At 42.0% G+C, this 20828-nt stretch overlaps 1 protein-coding gene across 2 annotated transcripts in view; it reads left to right on the top strand.

Annotated features, from left to right (window-relative positions):
- Positions 1–20828, top strand: part of wnt7bb (wingless-type MMTV integration site family, member 7Bb) — a 43436-nt gene that overhangs the window by 1772 nt on the left and 20836 nt on the right. The window contains exons 1-2 of one of the 2 annotated variants that reach the window (XM_055037001.1): positions 4302–4705; positions 12449–12675. In XM_055037001.1, the coding sequence (XP_054892976.1) occupies positions 4623–4705; positions 12449–12675 (310 nt within the window). In that variant the 5' untranslated portion in view covers positions 4302–4622. Of the gene's footprint in view, positions 1–4301; positions 4706–12448; positions 12676–20828 lie in introns of those variants that run through there. The other variant, XM_055036993.1, reaches the window with a different exon arrangement.

Here is a 20828-nt window from a genome sequence, read left to right as displayed (position 1 = left end):
TAATGACTTCTCGTGTGGATGTCCCTAAATCTTTCCTAATGCATGTTGAGATTTACAGGTCTTACAATTCTTCTCATATTAGGCTTTATACCTTAAACTTTAGCATTGCACTCTGTTGTCAACGCAAACATTTTTTTTTTAATGTTTCCTAAACATAAAATGCTCCCCTTTGAATGGTTCAAGCACAGTCAGTTTTTGCATGTCGTCGCAGAGCAACCAGCTTATTTCACGGTTAACTCGTTAATCAACTTTTGATTAAGTCGACGATGTATCAGGAGGCGTTTTGTTCGACAACCCCATCAGTCATGTCGCTTTATCTCATAAATAAATCAACTGGGAAGAAGTACCCATTGATTTTTACACACAACAATTTTATGGCTGCGAGGCAGAAGGTCCTACGCATTGGGATAAGAGGGTGTAGGTGACGGATGAATGGACGGTGCGATTACATGCACTGTGCGAATTTAAGTTGATGTCGAAGTGGGTTCTTCTTAAGGTATCTTTTAACCTCGGGCCGATCCTTGAAACTTGATTTGCGTTCTGTGTGTGATTTTAAATGAGTCCCAAAGGTCGCGATGCACTGGATAAGATAAATAAAAATGATGTCATAAGAAGTAAATTTAAATATGCCATCTGTTGCACTTCATCCCAAAAGCACATGTTTTTTATGCTTCCTGCAATGAATATAAATCCTTTCGTTTCTGACAGCAATTAGCCATGTGTCGTATTGTTCAAAAAGAAAAGAATAGATTGCACATTTTCAAAAACCAGACATAAAGTATCTGGTGAAGCCCTGAGAACTTAATGAACAGTGGCACCAGTAGCGGAGCGTTGTTAAACCCCAAGATGGTGTCGCATGCTGTTTGTTGTTCTGCTGCACAGTAAAAAGGCTTAATGACAGAGAGGATACTGGTATCTATTATTTATTTATTAATACTCATGCAACGTTTTGACATTCGTAACAAGCCACTTTTAAGTAAGTCACTCGCTGCTCGAAACTGACTTCAAATGTTTTTACGGTTTTCCGTTCGACCAAACAGATTAAATGCACAACAGGTCCAGTGGACATATGGATTCAAGAGACGGTGGCATGAGCTTCGGCTAGTTAAACAAGCATCCTGTGCACAAAACACCAGCATAACATTTCCGCTGTGGCGTTAAGCTCCGCTGTGCCACCCTGACTTTATCGCTGCTCACCATCTGGCTGCCCCTTCCCAACTTTCTCTGGCGATCGCATGACAATAGCTCCACTATGAGGTAAAAGTAACCCATTTACAGGTTTACTAATCTGGAGCTCTTGGCTCAGTCCGTCCATCCTTTCACTCGGGCTGAAAATCTTTCATGGTACCCTCTTTGCTTCCAGTGCAGGTGTTGAGTGAGAGTCACAATGCAGGGGCAAAAGAACGAAAAAAAGAGAGGAGAAGAAAAAACCCTGGGACAAAAATCTTCAGTGTTTTATTTCCTTGCTCTGATTCCACTGGACACTCATAATGTTATGCAGAAGATTCCTCTTGTTTGTATAGATATATCAGCTGAAACAAAGATGAGTCCTTTTTCGGATTAAAACTGTCATAACATCATAGCTCTCATCTTCAGGATAAATGGAAATCTAATTCAAAGAATAAGAAACAGGCAGACAGATTGTTGATGACTTGTCTTTATTTTAGGACAAGGACTAAGACTTTACACTGTAAAAAGGGGATTTGGAGGGAATTATACATACAAATTCACTTGAGTGTATTAGTTTGTAAATGCGATGCACATTAATGGTTAAATTATAACAATATTGCCTTATTTTGAAAATAATTTAATGAACATGTTTGTTCAGTCCAGTCAGCCATTCTTCCCTTTCATTGCAGTATCCAACAGAGAACAATAAGTACATAAACGCAATATCAGTTAAAGCCTAAGGCCCATAATAAAACTTTGTAACCTAGTTTAGCAGCAGTGCTAATGCTAAAGTCAGCTTTAGCGAGCTTCCTAACTCTAGGAAGTTGTTGGCAATGATCAGCTTAATTGCGGCGGTCAAAGCTTCCTGTGCTGCCTTGCTAAAATAAATAGTATCAGTTTGTATCCAGCTTTAGGTAGCTTAGCAATAGCCTGAATGCTACACTGAAACTTGCTAGCAAGCTGAGCTTCTAATCCTGAAGGTAATCACTGCAAACAAACTCAACATCCAGCCATGACTTGCCACCTTGTCAGAAAAGAGAGTTTGCTGCTATTTCACTAGCGTCTTATGCTTTCGTCTGAAGCTAGTTGAATTTTTGTTTCTTTTTAAAATGGTGGAAAACCATGTAGCCTATATTTGAAGAAACAGCGATTTAGCTAGCTTGTCACATTTGGCCCAATTCCATTAGGGAGGGGGTTCGACCGGGCTGCGCTCCACTCTGCTCTCCGTTACAAACGGGTGACTGCTCCGGTGGGTGGGGTTGCCATGTTGGGCGGCCCCAGTGCTCAAAAATTAGCCTGATGGGATCTGTATGCAGCACATCCTGCTCAGTTTGTGGCATTTTGACAGACTCACAATCTCACAACAGTCGTTGTTGTGAGATTTTACAAATGGCGGCTCCGTTTATTGTAAAGTAGCCGTTCTTGTGACATAGCCAGTGACTCCACCCCTTAGCCGACAGACGTCTGGTACCAGTTGTGATCCCGGGTGTGGGTGTTGCAAACCGCACTATGTAACCCTGACTTTTCCTGTAGTTTTGCTCAAAAACTGCAGCGGGCGTTTCTAACCTGAGCACGCAGTGAGACTGAGATAAGAGCACATTTCTATGCGAAGCAACAACAATTTGCCGTGCGTGTTTAGATCTCACACGCTCGCTTAATAAGCGCTTGACTTTGACGAAGCCTTGCTTCGTCTGCTCTGTGCTCGTGCTCGGCTCTCTGTTTGCCTTTGCAACTTAACACAGTGCATGTAAATACAAACAAACCCTCAGAAGGTCATTTTGTTCAAGTTAGAGTTGCACATACCGCATACGCTCAGGTGACGAAAAGATCAAACTACCCATGTTCGTTTGGAAGAGTAAGCCAATCTCAGCCATGGTTTCACTTAATAATATAAACTCACAATGGAAATTGCTGACGTTTTCCTCAACAAGTAAAACAGAGATTAAAGCAGCTGAAGTCCAATCAGGTCTTATTTTAATTGAGGTCGAAGGTCAGGCGAGTCTGAAAAACAGCCAGGGCAACTCAACTCTTCTTGAGCAGAAACGGAGGCCACATGTTGCCAGGTTTCTCCCCGTTGACTGCAACCAGCGGGAAAACAACATAAAAAAAGCAAGTCGACTCCAGGAACAAGACAAAAAGAGTCAGAAATGTTTCATTTTTAAAGACAAAACAATTAAAGAGAAAAAAACGGCAAACATTTAGCGTCAGATGACTGAGATTAAAATGATTAAAAGTCAAACTGCAACCCAAATTATGTACAACTTTCAATCAAAATGTGTTTTCTAAAGGAAAACTGCAGAAACTCTTACCTTCATTATATGTTTAGTCCTGTTTGATCTGAATTTGTAGGATTTAAATCTATAAAAAGGAAAACAGGGATTGAGAAATTCCTAAATTCATCATTTTGTATGAACTGCTGCTTCATTTGTATGTCACTTCAAAACAAATACATAAAATTTGAGTCAGTATGAATTTAAGCACTTAAATTCAGCACTCAGACAACATTTGCACAGTTGTGCAGCTGTTTAAAACGGAATGAGTATATTAAAAGGTGCACTGAACGCAGCAAGGTTTATTTTAAGTCCTAACCTGCTCTAGTAAAATAAAAACGTTCAAATTGTGACAGCAGGGTAACCACCAAATTTCTCTCTTGCTCATCATGTCGACAATGTAAAGATGATCCTGATACAGCGGGATGGGATGTTGAATTGATCTAATTAAGCGTCTCGTTCTTGAGGGAAATGATGTAACTTATAATGATCCTGGTCGTTCATTACGCATGTCATTCTGCGCACGAGATTAGATTTTAATTTGTAATCTTAAATCCGCGTATAAAAAAACCCCAAATCATGCTACCATGGTTTATTTCAAAACTCACGCAGTTCTTTTCGTTTGTTTATTTTTCGCTGGATGAGTTTAGGGCAGCGGCGGCGGCGGCGATGGTGGTTATGGAGGCAGATTATGAATGAAAACCTCCTTCACATCCAGCGTGGGGGAAGGGGGGAGAGGTGGGGTGTGGGGTGGCGGGGTTCGGATCAGTGTCACCCCATTGTCCCGCCGTGGCGAAGTGGGCGGATAGCAGTGTCTCCTCCTGCCCAATGGCAGCCGCGATCCTCATGAGAGCGCAGAAGAGGCACTTTCCTCGCCATGCAGAATCCCTAAAACCATCATCGCTCCGGCTCGGCTCGGAGAGCCCACGGCAGTGCGCGTCAAAGAGCCTCGGCCGCTGAGAGATGTCAGAGCCAACCTCGGCGCACACACGGCCCTGCTGGGAGCTCGGAGCTGCGTAGGGAGCGCCGCGCAAGGAAAATCTCCGGTCTCTCTCTCTCTGGAGCGTGCATAAAAGCGGGAATATATACATATTTCTTTTTATTTTTTGCCATTATTTTTTGCCTAATTGTCTCGGCGTCGTCTCACTCCTGTCCGAGCGTGGCCATTCGCTCAATGTCATCATGATCATCATCTCGTCGCGCAGTGTCCTGCTGTCAGTCTACTACCCGCAGATCTTCCTGATCCTGACGAGCGGAAGCTACCTGTGAGTTAGAGCCAATTAACCCAGCTGCTCCTTAATGAGCCGCGGAGCCTGCCTGCTCCGCGGCTCAACCCACATCCACGCCGCATTTCACTTTTCTTGTAGCTAATCCCACTTCTCACTAAGTACATCTGAAGGTGCATGAACGTTTTGACGCTGTGGATAAAGTTAAAGGTTTTTATTTTTATTTAAATTTTTTGGAGAGCGCGTAATGCGCAACCAGCTGTTTGTTTGTTCAGTGCCAATCACAATGCTGCTTCTTCTTCTCGTCGTTTTTTTTTTGTAAAATGAAGTTAGGGGAAGTTAGTTAGTGCACTTTCCTGACAGTGCACACCGTCAGGAAAGCCATCCACGTGGGTTGATTAGTTGCACTTGAACGCGGCGTTGTGTCCGCGCGTAACGAGCCGCGCTGTTGATCAATCGGCCGCCTCCTCAAGCGGGTTTTTTTTATTTTATTTTATTTTTACACGTTCCAGCCAACGACATGTTGATCAATCATACGCTCGTTTCCATTAAATTATGATTTTCCTCCAGAAACTTGTTTTCGGGTTCATTTCGGCCACTGAGTGGCAGAGGTGCTCTAGACATTTCGGATTTCACTTTCTTCCTGAGGGGAAAATGCAATGTGTGCGCGGTGACGTTTGTTTGTTTGTGTGTTGTTACGTCACCTTCGGTTTGTTCTTGGTGTGTGTGAATGTGTGTTGGTGTTGGATCCTGCGTCCTTTTGACCTGCTGGCAACAAGTGATTGATGCAGAGGCGTCTCCAGACAGTGGAGCTGAATGAATGGACGAGCGCCCCCCCTTGGCCCATCAGATACTTTTCTGATGTATTACTGCAGTTTGTATGCTTGTCATGAAGAAAGTTGTTCATAATTACCACCAAAAGTACATTTATTTACACACCTTTTTTTCCCTTTCCAAATATTATGTCTTGACAAATCGCAAGTTGTGTCTTAATAAATCTAAATTCAGCAATAATCTTGATCTGCTAGATGCTGTACTAGAGGTGATCAATGTTTTTTTAGTTGTTTTTGTTTTTTGAAAGAGCAGAATCAGATGCTGCAGTATCAGCCAGCTGCAGTGCGCAGCCACGCTTGGCCGTAGCGCCAACACCGGGGCTGCATGTCGCCGAAACGGCTAAATACAGCGACACGACCGTTAAAACGTCACGGTTTTCGACGCACTGATTGCGCTACAGGCATATTTTCCTTCCTCGTTTGTCTGAAGTAGAACGCTGGCTTTTTCCAAAAATAATTCCTCATCCACTCCATCCCTGCTCTTCTCTCTTCTTGCTGCCCAGAGACCCCAAACCTGAGTCCAAAATAGATGTGGTTTCCACTACTATGAATAGGGATGGCTTGCACATCAAAGCCACTCAGAACAGTGTCTGTTTTAATTCTCTCAGCATAATTTATGCCCAAATCTTTTAACCAGCCGTTTCAATAAGGGTTAAAAGCAACATGCCCGTGTCTTCGCGAAATATATTTTGACATGTTCCTTCGTAGAGTTTGTTTAAAATGCCTGTGGCAAGCAAGCAATAGCAAAGTCTCTGCTTTCTGGAGAAGCCTTGCTGCTATGACCAGCATTTGGATCCTACATGCTGTATGTGCAATGTAAATACGTTTTTGTCCTTTTCGTCTTATTTAATCTTTAAACTGAATGAGCATATGTTCAAGATCTAGAGCAGCGTGAATATCCAGTAAAACGTCGTATAGGAAACGCAGGGAAACAAGCGGGAACAAAGCAGATGATGAGACATTTCAGAGTGTTTGTTCCTCTGGTTGCTCTGACGCAGATCCAGGATGCTCCACCGACCTTTTCAGACCCCGTCCTCAAAGCTCCCCCTGGCTTGCAGCTGGAGCCTCATGCTGAGATGCGACACGCTCTCCGACCAGACATGGGGCCCGCATGAGACTGTCTCTGAAAGATGAAAGATGGCCCCCCGAGGAAGAAATGGTGCGATGAGGAGAAAAGGAAAAAGAGAATGATGCAGCATGTTCTAATCGCCTGTATGTAAAATGGGGAGACAACTTTTAGTTGTCCTGCTGCTAAAATAATGTTATGTTCTCTAAGTTTCTAACACATAGCAAAAACACCTAATCAAGTATTTTTTGATGTTTGAACAAGCTGAACAAATAACAAAATATAGGAGCTCATTTTAAGTCATGAAAACATACCAGTTCCACCGGCGGAGTATTTTACTTATGACATGAGAAAAATATCTTGTTATAAGTGAAATAGCCAGAATTATTGACATAAAACAAGTTCCTGTATTTTGTGGAAAAGTTACTTGCTAGTTGGTTTTGCCTAGTTTCAAGTGTATGAAGAAATTCGCACCAGCAACTAGACCAAAAGTATGCTGCATTTATTCTCTACTTATGGATTTTGCTGCTTGTGCACTGAAAAAAGAAAATAGTTGAACCAGCTTTAGTTGAATTGCTTCAATTGGTAACAAGTAATTCAGTTAAGTTCATCCAACTTAATTTCTCAACCCTTCCAGACTGAACTGAGTGCCGGCGAGCCAGCCAAATTTGCAGTACCACAATTCCGCCACATGTAGCGCTGTCTGAAAAATTCCAACTGTTTCTGAAAGGGGAGATGTTGCGCTCTCCAGGTAATATTGGGTTATTACGGTGACTTCACCCCCCAACGCAGCAGGCAGTGAAATTAATTTATTAATAGACGGTAAATTGCGAAAATAACACCTTCATATTGAAAGTTCCAGTTGTTATGGATAAATGGACAAATATATTTACTTGCAGGACATTTAAAGAACTGTGTGCACTTAAAATAGGCAAAAAAAAAAATATCCAGGTGGAGATTTTAGATTGAGGATATAAAGGGCAAAGTTTGTTTAACTTGACAAATTTAAGACAGTCTTATTCAAATCATTTAGTTTATGTCACAAGTAAACTAATGAAACCAAAAGATTTTTTTGTTTTTTTTTTTTGGTTCATGCAGCATTTATTTAAGAGGGAAGAAACAGGAACGCAGGTGATGAAAGAAGAAAAAAAGAATGGGGCAAAGGTCATCAGGCTAGGAATCGAACCTGCTTCGGTGACTGAGGCCTTCTCATGTTGTTGTGCTAAAACCCAGCGCTCCCGCTGCACCCTGGTCGGTCCAGGTTCTGTCCCTGGTGAAGCTTGTGTCATGACATACAAACACAGCATTGAACTTAATTGTTTCAAGTAAAATTAAAGTAAAAATTTACTTGAGGTTAAAAATGTGTAACTTTTAAGTTAATTCAAAATAGAAAAAGTAAGTTGTCATCACTGAACCAAAAGGAAATTAATTGATGACCTACAGCTGTTAGTATTTTACGCTTTTTAGGGTGAAACATATTCGCTACAACCGTAGCATTCAGCTGCTGGGTACTGCGCAGCAACAGGTTGGGAAGGGGCAGCGCCGTGTCACTGTTTGTTCCGAGGTTTATGATCAACAGGGGCGGGGTGGGGGGGTTTCTGTTTGACGTTTTTGAAGCGGGCAGCGCTGCGCCCGTTAAATAATCACAGAGTTTGTAAATGAGCAGCCAGAGAGGAAACGGCGTGCTCTCGGCGCTAACACAACAGCAATTCCCCGCTTTTATTCACTTGACTCGTTTGTGTCTCCGGCGTTTTGGTAAGTGCATTCCTCAGCGGAAGATGCATGCCCCCGGAGCTTAGCAGCGTTTCAGTCAGGTTCATAGTGTTTCATGTGATGGAGTGGGTGGCTGGAAGCACGCTGTATGCCATGAGGGTATGGTTTCTTTTCAGCCCACCCTGCTTAGTAATAAAACCTTCAAGCTTTTTTTTTTTTTTTTTTTTTCCCCCATTTCTTCTTTTAAACCACTGACGTTGGGTAATGCTGCAGAAAGGCTGATGCCTCGCCGGTACTCAATCATTTCAGTGGCTGCTGTACTGCCCGGGCGCGACTTTGTGACACTTTTCGGTCGTCGGTGTTCCTGTCTCGTGGGCGGCGAACCGTCCCCAGCCCAGGCCCGGCCGAGCCCCTGCTGGCACAAACGGAGAACAGGGCTAAAGCAAACAGAATCACATTTGTGCGCCGCGATGATGCGGGGATTTAAAAGCTTAGCTCTGGAATTCCCTGTTTGGTGTTCGATGGTTTGGGACGGCGCTGGAGCTCTGTGTGTTTCAGAGAAAGTACGGGCGACGAGCGAGGGAAACCGCTCAAGAGAAGGAGTCAGTAAAACGTCTGCGTGGGCTTTCAGCAAAGAAACGCAAACACTAAATGAAAGAATCTGTAGCGTATAGCGGCACTGGTAACGTTAGTGTCTTTTATGCCGGTATCCCCGTTCTCCAGTTGCAGATTGCTTTTACTTAATGAATCCGCCCCATTCGGCTTGTGCAGACGGGACATCGCCGTTGCTAAGAACAACCAAGTATACAGCTGGGGGGTCAAAAAAGGTCAGAGGAGTTCAAATGGCTTTCCGGCGGTGAGAGCAAAGAAGGCCTGAATGTTTGCTGTGCACCTGACAAATGCCTTGTTCCCAGCCGGCCTCCGCCTTAAGGCTTTTTATTCTCTCCTTGACATAAAGTCATTTTTTACTTCTTTTTTTTTTTTGTTTGTTTTTTGCTGCAACTGCATTAAATATCCCCTATAGAGACATTTTTCTGCAACAAGCAGAAAAAGGTTTGAAAAATATGCCAGGAGTCATTGATAAACATCGTTTTTTAAAAATGCGTTGCAAAGGTATTCACTCCTGTTGAGGTTTTTTATGTTTCTACATCAAACTGATGTTTTTGTTTTTTCATTTTTTTGGAAGTAGGAAGAACATTATGCAGCACAGGTTTTTCTAAAGTTAGGTAAAAAAAAAAGAAAAAAAAATCTGAAGAGTGTGACATACATTTTTATTCCACCCCATTTACTTTGTAAGGAAATCCAGCTACTCTGACCAGGTACAATATATATATATATATATATATATATATATATATATTAGTTCCTGTAAGTGATTAAATCCACTGTGAGACTAAGATTGCGTACGCAGTCTTAGTCTCACCTGTTTGGTCCACTTTTATGAAACTTTAGTTCATTTGTCTAGAGGTTCATTTGGGGAGGTGTGAATGCGTAATTGAACTCTGATGCGAACCAAAACAGTGAAGTCTGGTGTGCCTGAAAGGCTTGCTGTCAGTTTGATTGTAGTGAACTCTAGTGAGGTTTGAATGCATATGTGAACGCCAGTGACCACTCTGAAACCAGGAAGTGGATTGTTGCATACAGCTTTCTGGGTAAATACAACAAAAAGGAATTACATGCGTCTAGTGCAAGCGCAAGATATGCCTCGAGCGAAATCCAACAACCACTACAATCAAATGCCACTCCATTTTTCTTTACATTTTCGGAAGAAAGTTGGGTTCATGTCATCTTCGGAGGTTTTTGTGTCATTTCCTTACGTGGTTCTTTGTGCAGCGCCACCACAGGCGAGGAGGGGGAAATGGTTTTCCAAAGGTCTGCCATGGCAGTATGATGGCAAACCGTATCAACTGAAAACGTAACAAGTATTGCAGTTTTGTCCCTGATCGAACCAAGCAGACCCCACTCCAATAGTCAGAAAAAATTGTGGGAGTTTGTACGTGCCTAAAATGTAAAAGTATTTTGTTTTTTTTGTGAGGTGGAGCAAATGTACTTGTCCAGATGAGATTATCTGGGAGTGACTTTTACCAAATAAAAATATATTAGTTCTCAGCCTGTGGTCTTCTCCCAGAAGCTCTGTAAACTCCAATCTAAATCCAAGAGACTATAATTCTTCAGCATTGTTCCTCCTCACCCATTCTTCCACTGACTCCCTCCCTGCCGCCTCTCCGTCCTCACGCTCCGCCATCCCGCTTTCGTTGACACACAACTCGCCTGAGTTCGTTCGCCCCATCCTGCGGTTAATCCTTTTCGAGGTCAACGTCGTATTTCAAAAGGAGCAGTGTTCCTCCAAGCTCATTTCTGGCTGCCCGTCCTCGACATGTTTAAAAAAAAAAAAGTATGTATCTACACGGTCTTGATGGCAGCAAACAGAGCCCTGGATGGAGTCGGCACTTTGTTTTTGGCACCGGTTCGCCTTTGGCTTCCTCAGCAGCAGAACCGGCCCACCTTTTAAATGTGTTTTCTGTGTATTCACAGCAAATCACTGGATGTGTGTTGTCTCTGGGTAGAAGAAGAGGAGGAGGTGTGTGTCATTTTCTCTAATGCGTAATAACCTTGAATTACGGCGATTTGTGTTGAAAAAGTTTTTCTGTTTTGTTTTGTTTTTGTTTTATGTACTCATTACAAATTAATTATGGGATGTGGCTGGAGATAAAACAGTCTCTTGTGAACAGCGAGGGTGGCACGTTACCTCAGGAGTCCGCCTCAAACATGTAATTAAGCAAAGCCTGAGACGTATTACTTTGTGTGACATTTGTTTGAAAGAGGGACACTGCTTCCACACCGAGAGAAACCACAATGGAGTACAATGTGTTTCCATAAGAGCCTGGAAGCCCTTCACAGTGCTATGGTACCAAACAATTAGCATAAAACCCCAAACTCATTACTCAGACTCCCATCATCCGAGCCAGCACTGAATGCTGTCAGTAGTCAAACATGCATCCTACTTTTTTCTTTCTTTTTTTCTGGGTACTTTCTGTAAGTTTCCATCTCCCTTAGCAGTTTTATGTGGGTTTTGTGTGAAACAAAGGGCCGAGGGGGAGGCTCAAAAGCATCTCGTGTGTTAAATACGGAGAATGTGTGATGCTGTGGGCCAGTGTTTCTCCCAAAGAAAGCTGGAAACTTGTCAAACTGCACGGAATTTGCAACTGCTTAAAGGGGCAGTGTTTTGTAAATCTGACGTTTTTTTCTTAGCTTTACATCATGTTATACCCTCATCATGAGCATATCTGGAGTGTTGTCGTGATTCTTTCATGTATGTTTGACAAATCCCTTTGTTTCCCATGGCAACCACTCAGCTGGACAAAATGCCTGGGTGGACGTAGCTCCGCCTCTTTGAGGACGAACCTCCAGCTAGGAGCTGCAGTTTCCAAACTTCAGCATTACAGATCAGCCTTCTCCTACAACTTGCCCCCTCCGCTCCTTCAGACTAGCCAGCGGGAGTTAGCAAACACCTGGAGGAACTCTGCGTTTGCTGATCTCATGACAGGAGTTACTTCTCATCGCAATGCTGTTAAAACATTGTTAAAGAGGAGCCATGTTGTGACGGCGGAGGCGAAGGCGGAGTTTCAGACAGAGGAGGAGAAGGAGCTTTTAAAGAGACAGTAACCCAATTTTAAGGTGTTAAATGACAAAGTCAGTTTTCTATTGAGTCATATTTGACATACTCTGCATTTTTAATAACAGCTGAATGTAACATAGTTACTTGATTGTGCTATAAATTGATTTTGTGTGGCTGGGAAATCCCTAATTCTGCCCCTTTCAGATAAGAAGACGTTTTAAACAGAGCTGGAATTGAGTTACCATTGGGTATTTTAGGAGGTCTTTTGGTCTGATACATATTGTCAAATAAACATAAAAGTGGGTCGACCTTCTTGCACGACTATCAATCATAAATCCTACAGAAAACCTGTGAGAGGAGAAGCAGAACTTGACAAGTGGTCAAAGATCCCGCGCTCTCTTTACTTCTAGAAGGGAAGCAGAATAAGTTTACCGTGTCAAATTACACATGTATGATGACGTTATTTACACATATTTACTAGAGATGTGATGCAAGCATGTTTTCAAGGTCTGTGCATCTGTTTCATGTGTGTGTTTCTCTGACTCCGGCAGGGCCCTGTCATCGGTTGTGGCTCTGGGTGCCAACATCATCTGCAACAAGATTCCGGGGCTGGCACCTCGCCAGCGGGCCATCTGCCAGAGCCGCCCAGACGCCATCATTGTTGTGGGCGAAGGCGCCCAAATGGGCATCAATGAGTGCCAGTACCAGTTCCGGTATGGACGCTGGAACTGTTCGGCGCTGGGAGAGAGAACGGTCTTCGGTCAGGAGCTTCGAGTAGGTCAGTCTGAGTTCTTTCACCACAGGGAAAAGGGTACAGTGTGCGTGTGTGGGCGTGTGTGTGTGTGTGTGTGCGTGTGTGTTTATGTACGTACAGGGCTTACCATTTGGAGCGCTGACATTTATTTTTACAGAGGAATTACATTTTGGGGCCATTTTGGGCTTCTTCAGAAATGAGATCAATTTGTGAAGAATGAGTGACAGTGGGCAGAAAGATTTCAATATTCCCCTGTTTTATCTCTGACTTAGATAGCCAACACTGAATAATGTTATAAAAAAAAAGGTGCAAAAGAAGCTGTGTGTGCTACTCCCAATACATCTGATTTAAATTTGAACGGATTTTGATAGCTACACGTTTAGGTGGACGGCCATGTCTGGGTCAGTTGGACTTTCTGGTTTAGTACTCAATTGGTTCAAGTCTCACCTAAAGTACATGTCAACAGGTAACGTCTCATCAGAGCTCAGGTACCCCAAGGTTCCAGCTTGGGGTACCTGTTATTTACTGTCTACATGCTGCAGCCAGCTCAGAAAACAACACGTGATACAATTAGCTACCGTAATGACGCAGAAGATGCGCAGCCGTTCACTGCAATGTCACTAAGGGTCTATGAACCTTTTTCAGCACTGAGCAGATGATTCACTCCTGAACCTTCAGAGACACGTAAAGACAGCTACAAAGTCGGCCTTCTGTCAGCCGGAGAACATTTCCAGGATTAAAGGAATAATTTAACAGCAAAATCTAGAGAAACTCATACATGTGTTTTTCTTTACTTCCACTGATTGCTGTAGCGTCCTCACAGGTCTGCCCCAAAAAAATCCTGCAGCTGCAGCTGATCCAGAATGCTGCTCACATTCTCTGAAACCAGGAAGACAGAACACATGGCCCAGTTCTGAAGTCTTTGCACTGGCTACTTGAATAGATGTTTTTTTTATTTTATTTTTTTATGCTTTTGCTGGTTCATAAATCTGAATGGCTTGGCACTGAAATGCATTAAATATCTGTTGTCGTTACACCAACTTTCCAGACCGCTCGGATCTTCTGGTTCGAGTCTACTCGGCGCACTCACAACCGGATCCAAACATGGAGAAGCAGCAGTTAGTTTTTATACTTCACTAATCCCGAACAATAAATAATAACTGGAGTATACATAAATTTTTTATGGTCTTTACCCCAGTATTTTACGATTTTTGATGATTGCGATGATATCATTTGTTAAAATGTGTTTGTTGTTTTATGTTTGCAGCATGTAAAGCACCTTGAATTGCCCGCTGCTGAAACGTGCTGTACAAATAAAATTTTTTTGCCTCTGTAGGTTTGAGGTTGTGTCGCAGGGTTTCCATTTTGAGCTGATTAATTGAACGGAGCTCTGCGGGTTGCTTAAAGTTTGGGAAATTGCTTTCTGCTTTAACCCTATAAGTCCTCAAATGTAGCGGCGACGATCCAGCCAGATTTGCAGTAGTGTAACTCCGCTACACTGTAAAATCCCAACGGTTTCTGAAAGGAAAGACATACAGCCAATATCGGCTTATTACGGTAATTTCATCCCCCTCCGTAGGAGGGAGTGTCAGTAAATTGGGAAAATAATTCACTAGATATTGAAAGTTCCTGCTGTTATGGACAAATGGCCAAATATATTTCCTCACAGGACATTTAAAGAACTGCGTACAGTTAAAATACGCAAAAATGTCCATGTGGAGATTTTAAACTTAGGACATAAAGAGTTAAATTCATATTTAAATCCCTGACTTGTCAGGGATGCTGCTTGAGATCAAAACAGGCAGGTGGGAGTTTGTCTTACTATTCAGATGATTTTGGACGAATGTAGGCCACACTTTTCAGTTTTTGCCCTTTACCCTTAATATATAATATATGACTTTCTGTCCTAGTTTACAAGGACACACAACATTGTTGTTGTATTACACAAACGTACAAACAGCAGCTTGTGGTTGTTATGTGGTCTGAATACTTTTTGCCAGGCTCGGTATGGTTGAACCGCTTGAGCTACCAATAATGTAGTCTGAAAATTGAAATGCGCTTGTCTTATTTACACAGAGGGAGGGGGAAAAAGAGCTGCATGCCATCATATTGTCTTGATTTTCTGAAGAATCTAAAGCATTTGGTACCAGTCCCCAACCCACTGAACCCAATGACATGTGTCTTTAAACCCAAGCCGCGCGCATCACACAGCTTAAAACTTAAACCAGCAACACCCAATCTTTTTGACTTTTTCTTCTTTCACCAACGGCCTCAGTCAAGAGGGGCTCGCTCTCTCTGCGCGCTCTGTTTTCTGTCGACGGAGTTTCTGCTCCTGTCGGCGTTTGCAGCGTGCCTTGTGCCGCCGGCGGGCCTACGCCGGTGGGCCTACGCCGGTGGGCCTATACCTGCGGCGGTGTCCTGGAAAAGCTGCACACACAGAGACGCGCTTCGGGCCTGATGGAGAAATTGTACGGTTGAAAACCGATATCTCAAATGAGGAGGCGGCTAACGGTGTTATTGCAGACGAGTCACGCTGAGCCGGAATTAGACGGACACATCTGTTGTTAATCGAGTTAAATTGGTTGTGTCCCTTCCTGGCCGCTGTGTGAAGGAAGAAGCTTACAGGAATGTAGGCTTAGAGCTGGGAAGTAGTAAAATGTTTAAGTGAGTTTGTTGTATTTGTATTTCAGATTTCCATTTAATGTTTATTTTTTATTGTTGTCCTGTTGGTTTGACGGTGCATATAATTCAGCAGTTGTTTTTTTTTTGTTAGGGCTAGCTGAATTCACTTTAGCTTTCTTGACAAACGAACCAGGTCAGACTTTGCATCAGCAGGCTAACTGCATTCCCCCTTCACCTGCTTTTTGGTCTGGGACATCTTATGTTCAGATGCATTGTTAAATGTTATGCTTTTTCTTTCTTTTACTCCCTTTTGTGCATTCAGCAAAAGTAAATGACCCACTCAGTGATTTAAGTTTCCCGTTTGGAAAAGAGATGAAGCTCTTCCTGTTGGTTGTGTCCTGGTGCCTTAAGAAGACATTTGGAGTTCAATTTAAAATGCGGTGATTTGTCAGAGATCAGGTGTTTACATGTCATTTAGTTATTGTTGAACATATGGGGTCACAAGTGTTGATTTTTCTCTTTTTGGTTTGGTTTTTTTCTACTTTACGTTTCATAAATACCCATCAGAAGTACATTCACACAGGTATATACACACGGATTGTTTTATCTCACGGTCTAACATTAAATCACACTAAATCTTCCTGCCTTAGATCATGACAGAGTGTATGACTGGATGGTAATGTGAGAGATTCTTTAAAAATATATAAATTATCACCTTAAACTGTGTGACATGGGTCAAAGGCCTTTTCTGAAGCGACTCACAACAGTTTACTTGCTTGTTTCTGCAGATATAATGTTTTTGTTGTTGTCATGATAAGTTAACTCTTATTACACAACACCGCCACAGTAGGATGCTGTCTGTCTTGCACTGTAAAAAAAATCAAAAACAAAAAAACGTCTCTAATTTATGGTAAAATCTCAGCAGCTGTGGTTCCCAGAAATTATTGTGTAAGTACATTAAAATTCAGTCAATTTTATTGGAATTTTAGCGTATTTAAATGATAAAGTTACAGAAGTTTATTGTATTTAAACAGTAAAACTCACAGTATAAACAGAATTTTGCCATATAAATACAATAAACTTCTGTAATTTCATCATTTAAATACACTAAAATTCCTATAATATTTGCTGAGTTTTAACGTATTTATACGATACATTTCTGGCAACCACAGCTGCTGAGATTTTACTGTAAATTCGAGATGTTTTTGTTTTACAGTGTACTTCATAATGTGGACTGTTGTGAATTTAGCGTCCCCCCCAACATAAATCGGTTGTTATGGCAAAACATTTCTACTTTGAGAGACCAAAATTTAAAGCTTTTGCATTTACAAACTGTCGTCTGTCTGTCTTGATGCTGGTTTTCGATGAAACATTTTCCGCACTATGCGTGACCTTTCAACCTAAGTCGGTGCAAGTCTTATTTGTTGTGAACTATGCCTTTGTTTGAGGGTTGATTCACATATTTTGCATTAAAATACACCCATCCCTCCTGATCAATATTATAGCTGAACATTCCTCTGGCATTCAGTTATAATTATTTAAAATGATTTAAAACAGATGAATGTGGCACATTCTCAGGGATCTGAAACTTATACTCCAGGATAAACCAGACTTGTGGAGTTCCTTTCCTGATATCTTGACTGATTTGTTTTAATTTTTGATTTATTTTTTTTCCATGACGTCAAATAATAAAGCAGAGAGTTTGAGGCACTGCCTTAAAATACATCCACAGCCGGGCCTCCATTCAACCCCGTTGCTGCATCAGGATCTTGCCCTGCAAATAGAGGTAGTTTTAATGATCCTCATTGACATAAAACAGGAAATGTTTAGTCTAGTTATTATTGCTTAGTGCGTCTGCTAGTTTTGATTCCAAATTTCCTGACTGTTGTGTTTATTTAGATGACTTTAGGCATATTTTTCCAAATTTCCCATAAGTCATTCACAAGGTTTTCTGCCTGGAAGTAATTTATAAACCACCCTGAGTTCATACTGTGCGTTTTATTCTAATATTTAGCAGCACTTGGTTGCAAATACCTTATGTGGTTGTTCAAATGATTAGTGTTGTTTGTCTCTGCAACCGTTTGAGGTATGAAAACTTTATTATTGTTTTTTTTATGTGTTTATCATTTGGAAACAATTTTGAAGAGCATGCTTTGTCCTTTTTTTTTCCTCTTCCACTTTACAGCGATGCGCTAAGTTTGTGTTGGTCTAAAAATCCCATTAAAATACATGGAAGTTTGCGGTTGTGGAAAAAGGTCGGCGAATGCTCTCGTGTGTCATCATAGGAAGCTGCGTAAGCCGCAGCAGCTGCAGAGCTGCAGCGTAACGCGGATGCAATCAGTAGAAATTAAATGAACATTTTGTGCAAGCGCCCCACATTTTTCAAGAGGCGTAGGCTGCATTCTTGGTTTTTTTGATATATTAATCTTTGGTGGCGCACGGCTGAAGATGTACTCAGATTTCTGTAGCCGTCTTTGTACATGTCACAGGCCTTCTGGCGTGCGGAGTTAAGGAACGCAGTCCTTCGTTAAAGTCTTCCTGTTGTGTCTGCGCACATCTGCAGATGTTGGGAACATCGTCAGCACAAGTGGAGCTCAGGAGCGAAGAGCTGTTCCCATTTTCGGAGATCCAGGCTTAGTTCTGGACTCTCAAGATGCATTTTTCTCTCTTTTTTTTGTGGAGAGAGAGAGAGAAAGAGAGAGACCAGTGGACCACAACTGTTTTGCATTCTCTCAGTGCGCCTCCCGCTCTTGGAGGCGGTTCTGGAGCCGCTCCACAGCGTTACAGGGAGGCACGCATTAATAACTGGGTTATTTGGCGAATACGAGGTATTTTGATTAGGAAGAGATTAATTTCAGTGCCTTATGAAAGCATTTATTACCCTCAAACTTTCCCACATTTTGTCATATTATAACCAAAGCCCTTTGTGTGTTTCATTGGGATTTTATTGGATCTTCCAACACAAATTGTTGAGCGGAAGAAAAGGGAGAAATGGTTTTCGTATTGTTTAAAAGTCTGAAATGTGAGGCTTGTGTCTGTGTTCAGCCTTCTCAGTCAATAATCTGTAGATTTTTTGTTTTTAGGGGGTCTGTCTCCACAGGTTGTGCATTTGCTAATCAATGGATGTTTTATTATTTTCAACGTCATTTAGCTCAGCCAGATCGAAGGCAGAGCGTCTGTGAATATTTCAAGTCAGATTCTCAATTTGATTTTGGTCTCAACTTTGCCTTGGCCATAATAACGCGCTACCATTTTCCTTATTGAAACCAGGAGCGTCTAACATTGGTCATCAAGATCCCGTCATGTTTTAATGGATCGCTGCTCCAACGCAGCAGACTCAAAGGTTTTCCAAGAGCTTCTAGTCACATATTCGTTTAATTCAGGTGAGGTAAACCAGTGAGACATGAGAAACATGCATGAGGACTCATTTTGGAGTTGTAGCTCTGGCCATGTTTATCCATTCAGGACTGTCCTGTTTTGAACTCCATCAATGTTTCCATCAAATTCACTTTTGGTCATCTGACCAGAGCTGATCTTTCCAAATGTTTGCCTTTTCTGCTCCAGGTGTTGTTGCAAACGCTGCGTGGAACTACTGATGGCTGTAGTTGAACAACGGCTTTCTTCTCGCCACGTTTCTGACAAAGGGCTCGTTTGTGGACTTTACTACTAGCAGTTGCCATGTTGACAAGGCGTTCCACCTGTCTGCTTAGGTGAATGGCCGTGTCTTTTTAGTTTTCCATATGTGTCACCCTCCAAAGCATAAAATAATGTCCCGATATAAAACTCTCTGTAACGTTTTCTTCCTGACTTTTGTGCTGCTTTGTGTCTCAAAAGTTCCTTAGGCATCAAGTGTTTTCTAAAGACAACTGGTTGCACAGTTTTCTTTTGATATGGTATATCAAAGTTGATGAGATGAATACAAATACGTAGCACACATTTCAAATGTTTATTCATTTGGAAAAGTGAATTGAATTGCCATGTTTCCTCTCCCTTCCACCTCAGATTTATTAACTACCTTCATGTTCGGCACAAAGTCACACAAAAATGTTTTAATCACAACTTTACATTAGATAAACCTATGCAAAACATCTAATCGATGCCTCTGTTCTGTCTCAGTCCTTAATATTTTTTTCTCTGGCTGACAAACTGGAAATTCAACACCGTGAAGTTTTATTGGATTGAAAACAGGGAGTCTAAGAGGATCTCTTTTTCCTCTGCAACAACTCACGTTCGTTTCCTCGCCCTGCCACCGCCATGGCCCTGGCGCGGTGGCTTTGCGGAAAGATGGATTTAATTATCCTGCCGCTAAAAGAGATTGGTGTTATTGAGTGATTTGCAGTCTATGACGAACTAATAACAGAATTATAGCCAAATCCATCAGCCAGTCAGAGTGAACAGAAAGCCTTAAGTGAATCACGCTTGAGGAATCATTTTTTATTTTTCGTAATGGTCGTATCTCCCTCTATTTGTTGGTGGGGATCTTATTGCAAAATCTTCAACTGAGTCTGGAGAACAATCCCATTATGGATATAACACTGTTTGGCTCTAAGTGACATTATCAAATTGTTAGATGTGTTTGCACATTTTTTTTTCCCTCTCTGCCGCCTTACTCTGGCTGGGAAAGCCTCGTCCTGTGTGCCGTGGTGCATTCCTCCGGCTAACCACCTGTAATAGAGATGGCCTTCACTTAAAAGACCTGCCTCTGAACACCTTACGGCTCTTTTCAGCGCACTTGAAGTCGCCGATTAGAGCTTGAAAGTGGACACCTTTCAACGGCTACACTCAGCATCAAAGGCCAACACTGGACCCCTTGTCACAAAATGGCCTGCTCCAGTTACTCCCTGTTTGACTTTCCAGCCAGTTTGTCACCATCCTGGCTCTTTCTTCTCCGTGTTCTTCATCTTCTTCTTTTTAATCTGAAAGATGTTTCTTGTTGTGCTGGCAGTGAAATTTGTCAAAAGTTAAATCATCCCGCCTCTGGCTCGTTGCACAAGAGCAGATGAAGCACTGGGACGCGAATGGAACGATTTAAAAAAAAAAAAGAACAAGTAAAGACCTTAAAATGAAAGTTTATCGTTTTGAAAGTGAGTTTCTGTGAAAAAGTTGTTGTTAATATCTTACCTGCAACCGACGGGCTTCCTTCCTGCGTCACCAATACAAATGTCCACAGAACTTTTACATTTCTCTAATGTCGACAAAGCACAATTTTGCTTTTGTTGAAATCAATCGATAGTTTGTTCACGTATTAAGTTGTTAGAAAACATGCCACGTTGTCATCCTCCGACCTCCTCTTGTTGTCTTCTTTGTCTTTTCCGCCAGTAGCAACATCCTGTTGTTGATCATGCGACTCGCCTGCTGTGAAAACAGTTTTCCCACTGCAGTTTTGCAAAAACTTTTTATCAAAAAACAAAGGGTTTTTCCAAAATCCTTTCAAACAGGAAGAAGTTAAAATCATGAAATTAAAAAGCCAAGATCTGATAACCAACACTTCTACCTCAGCATTTACACTTTGTAATTTATGTAGCGTCTCTTCGTCAAGCTGTAACAATGAAAAA

This window comes from Poeciliopsis prolifica, unplaced genomic scaffold (assembly GCF_027474105.1).
Source record: "Poeciliopsis prolifica strain line A6 unplaced genomic scaffold, Auburn_PproV2 SCAFFOLD001, whole genome shotgun sequence".
Lineage (NCBI taxonomy): Eukaryota > Metazoa > Chordata > Actinopteri > Cyprinodontiformes > Poeciliidae > Poeciliopsis > Poeciliopsis prolifica.
This window is presented reverse-complemented; position numbering and strand designations above follow the sequence as displayed.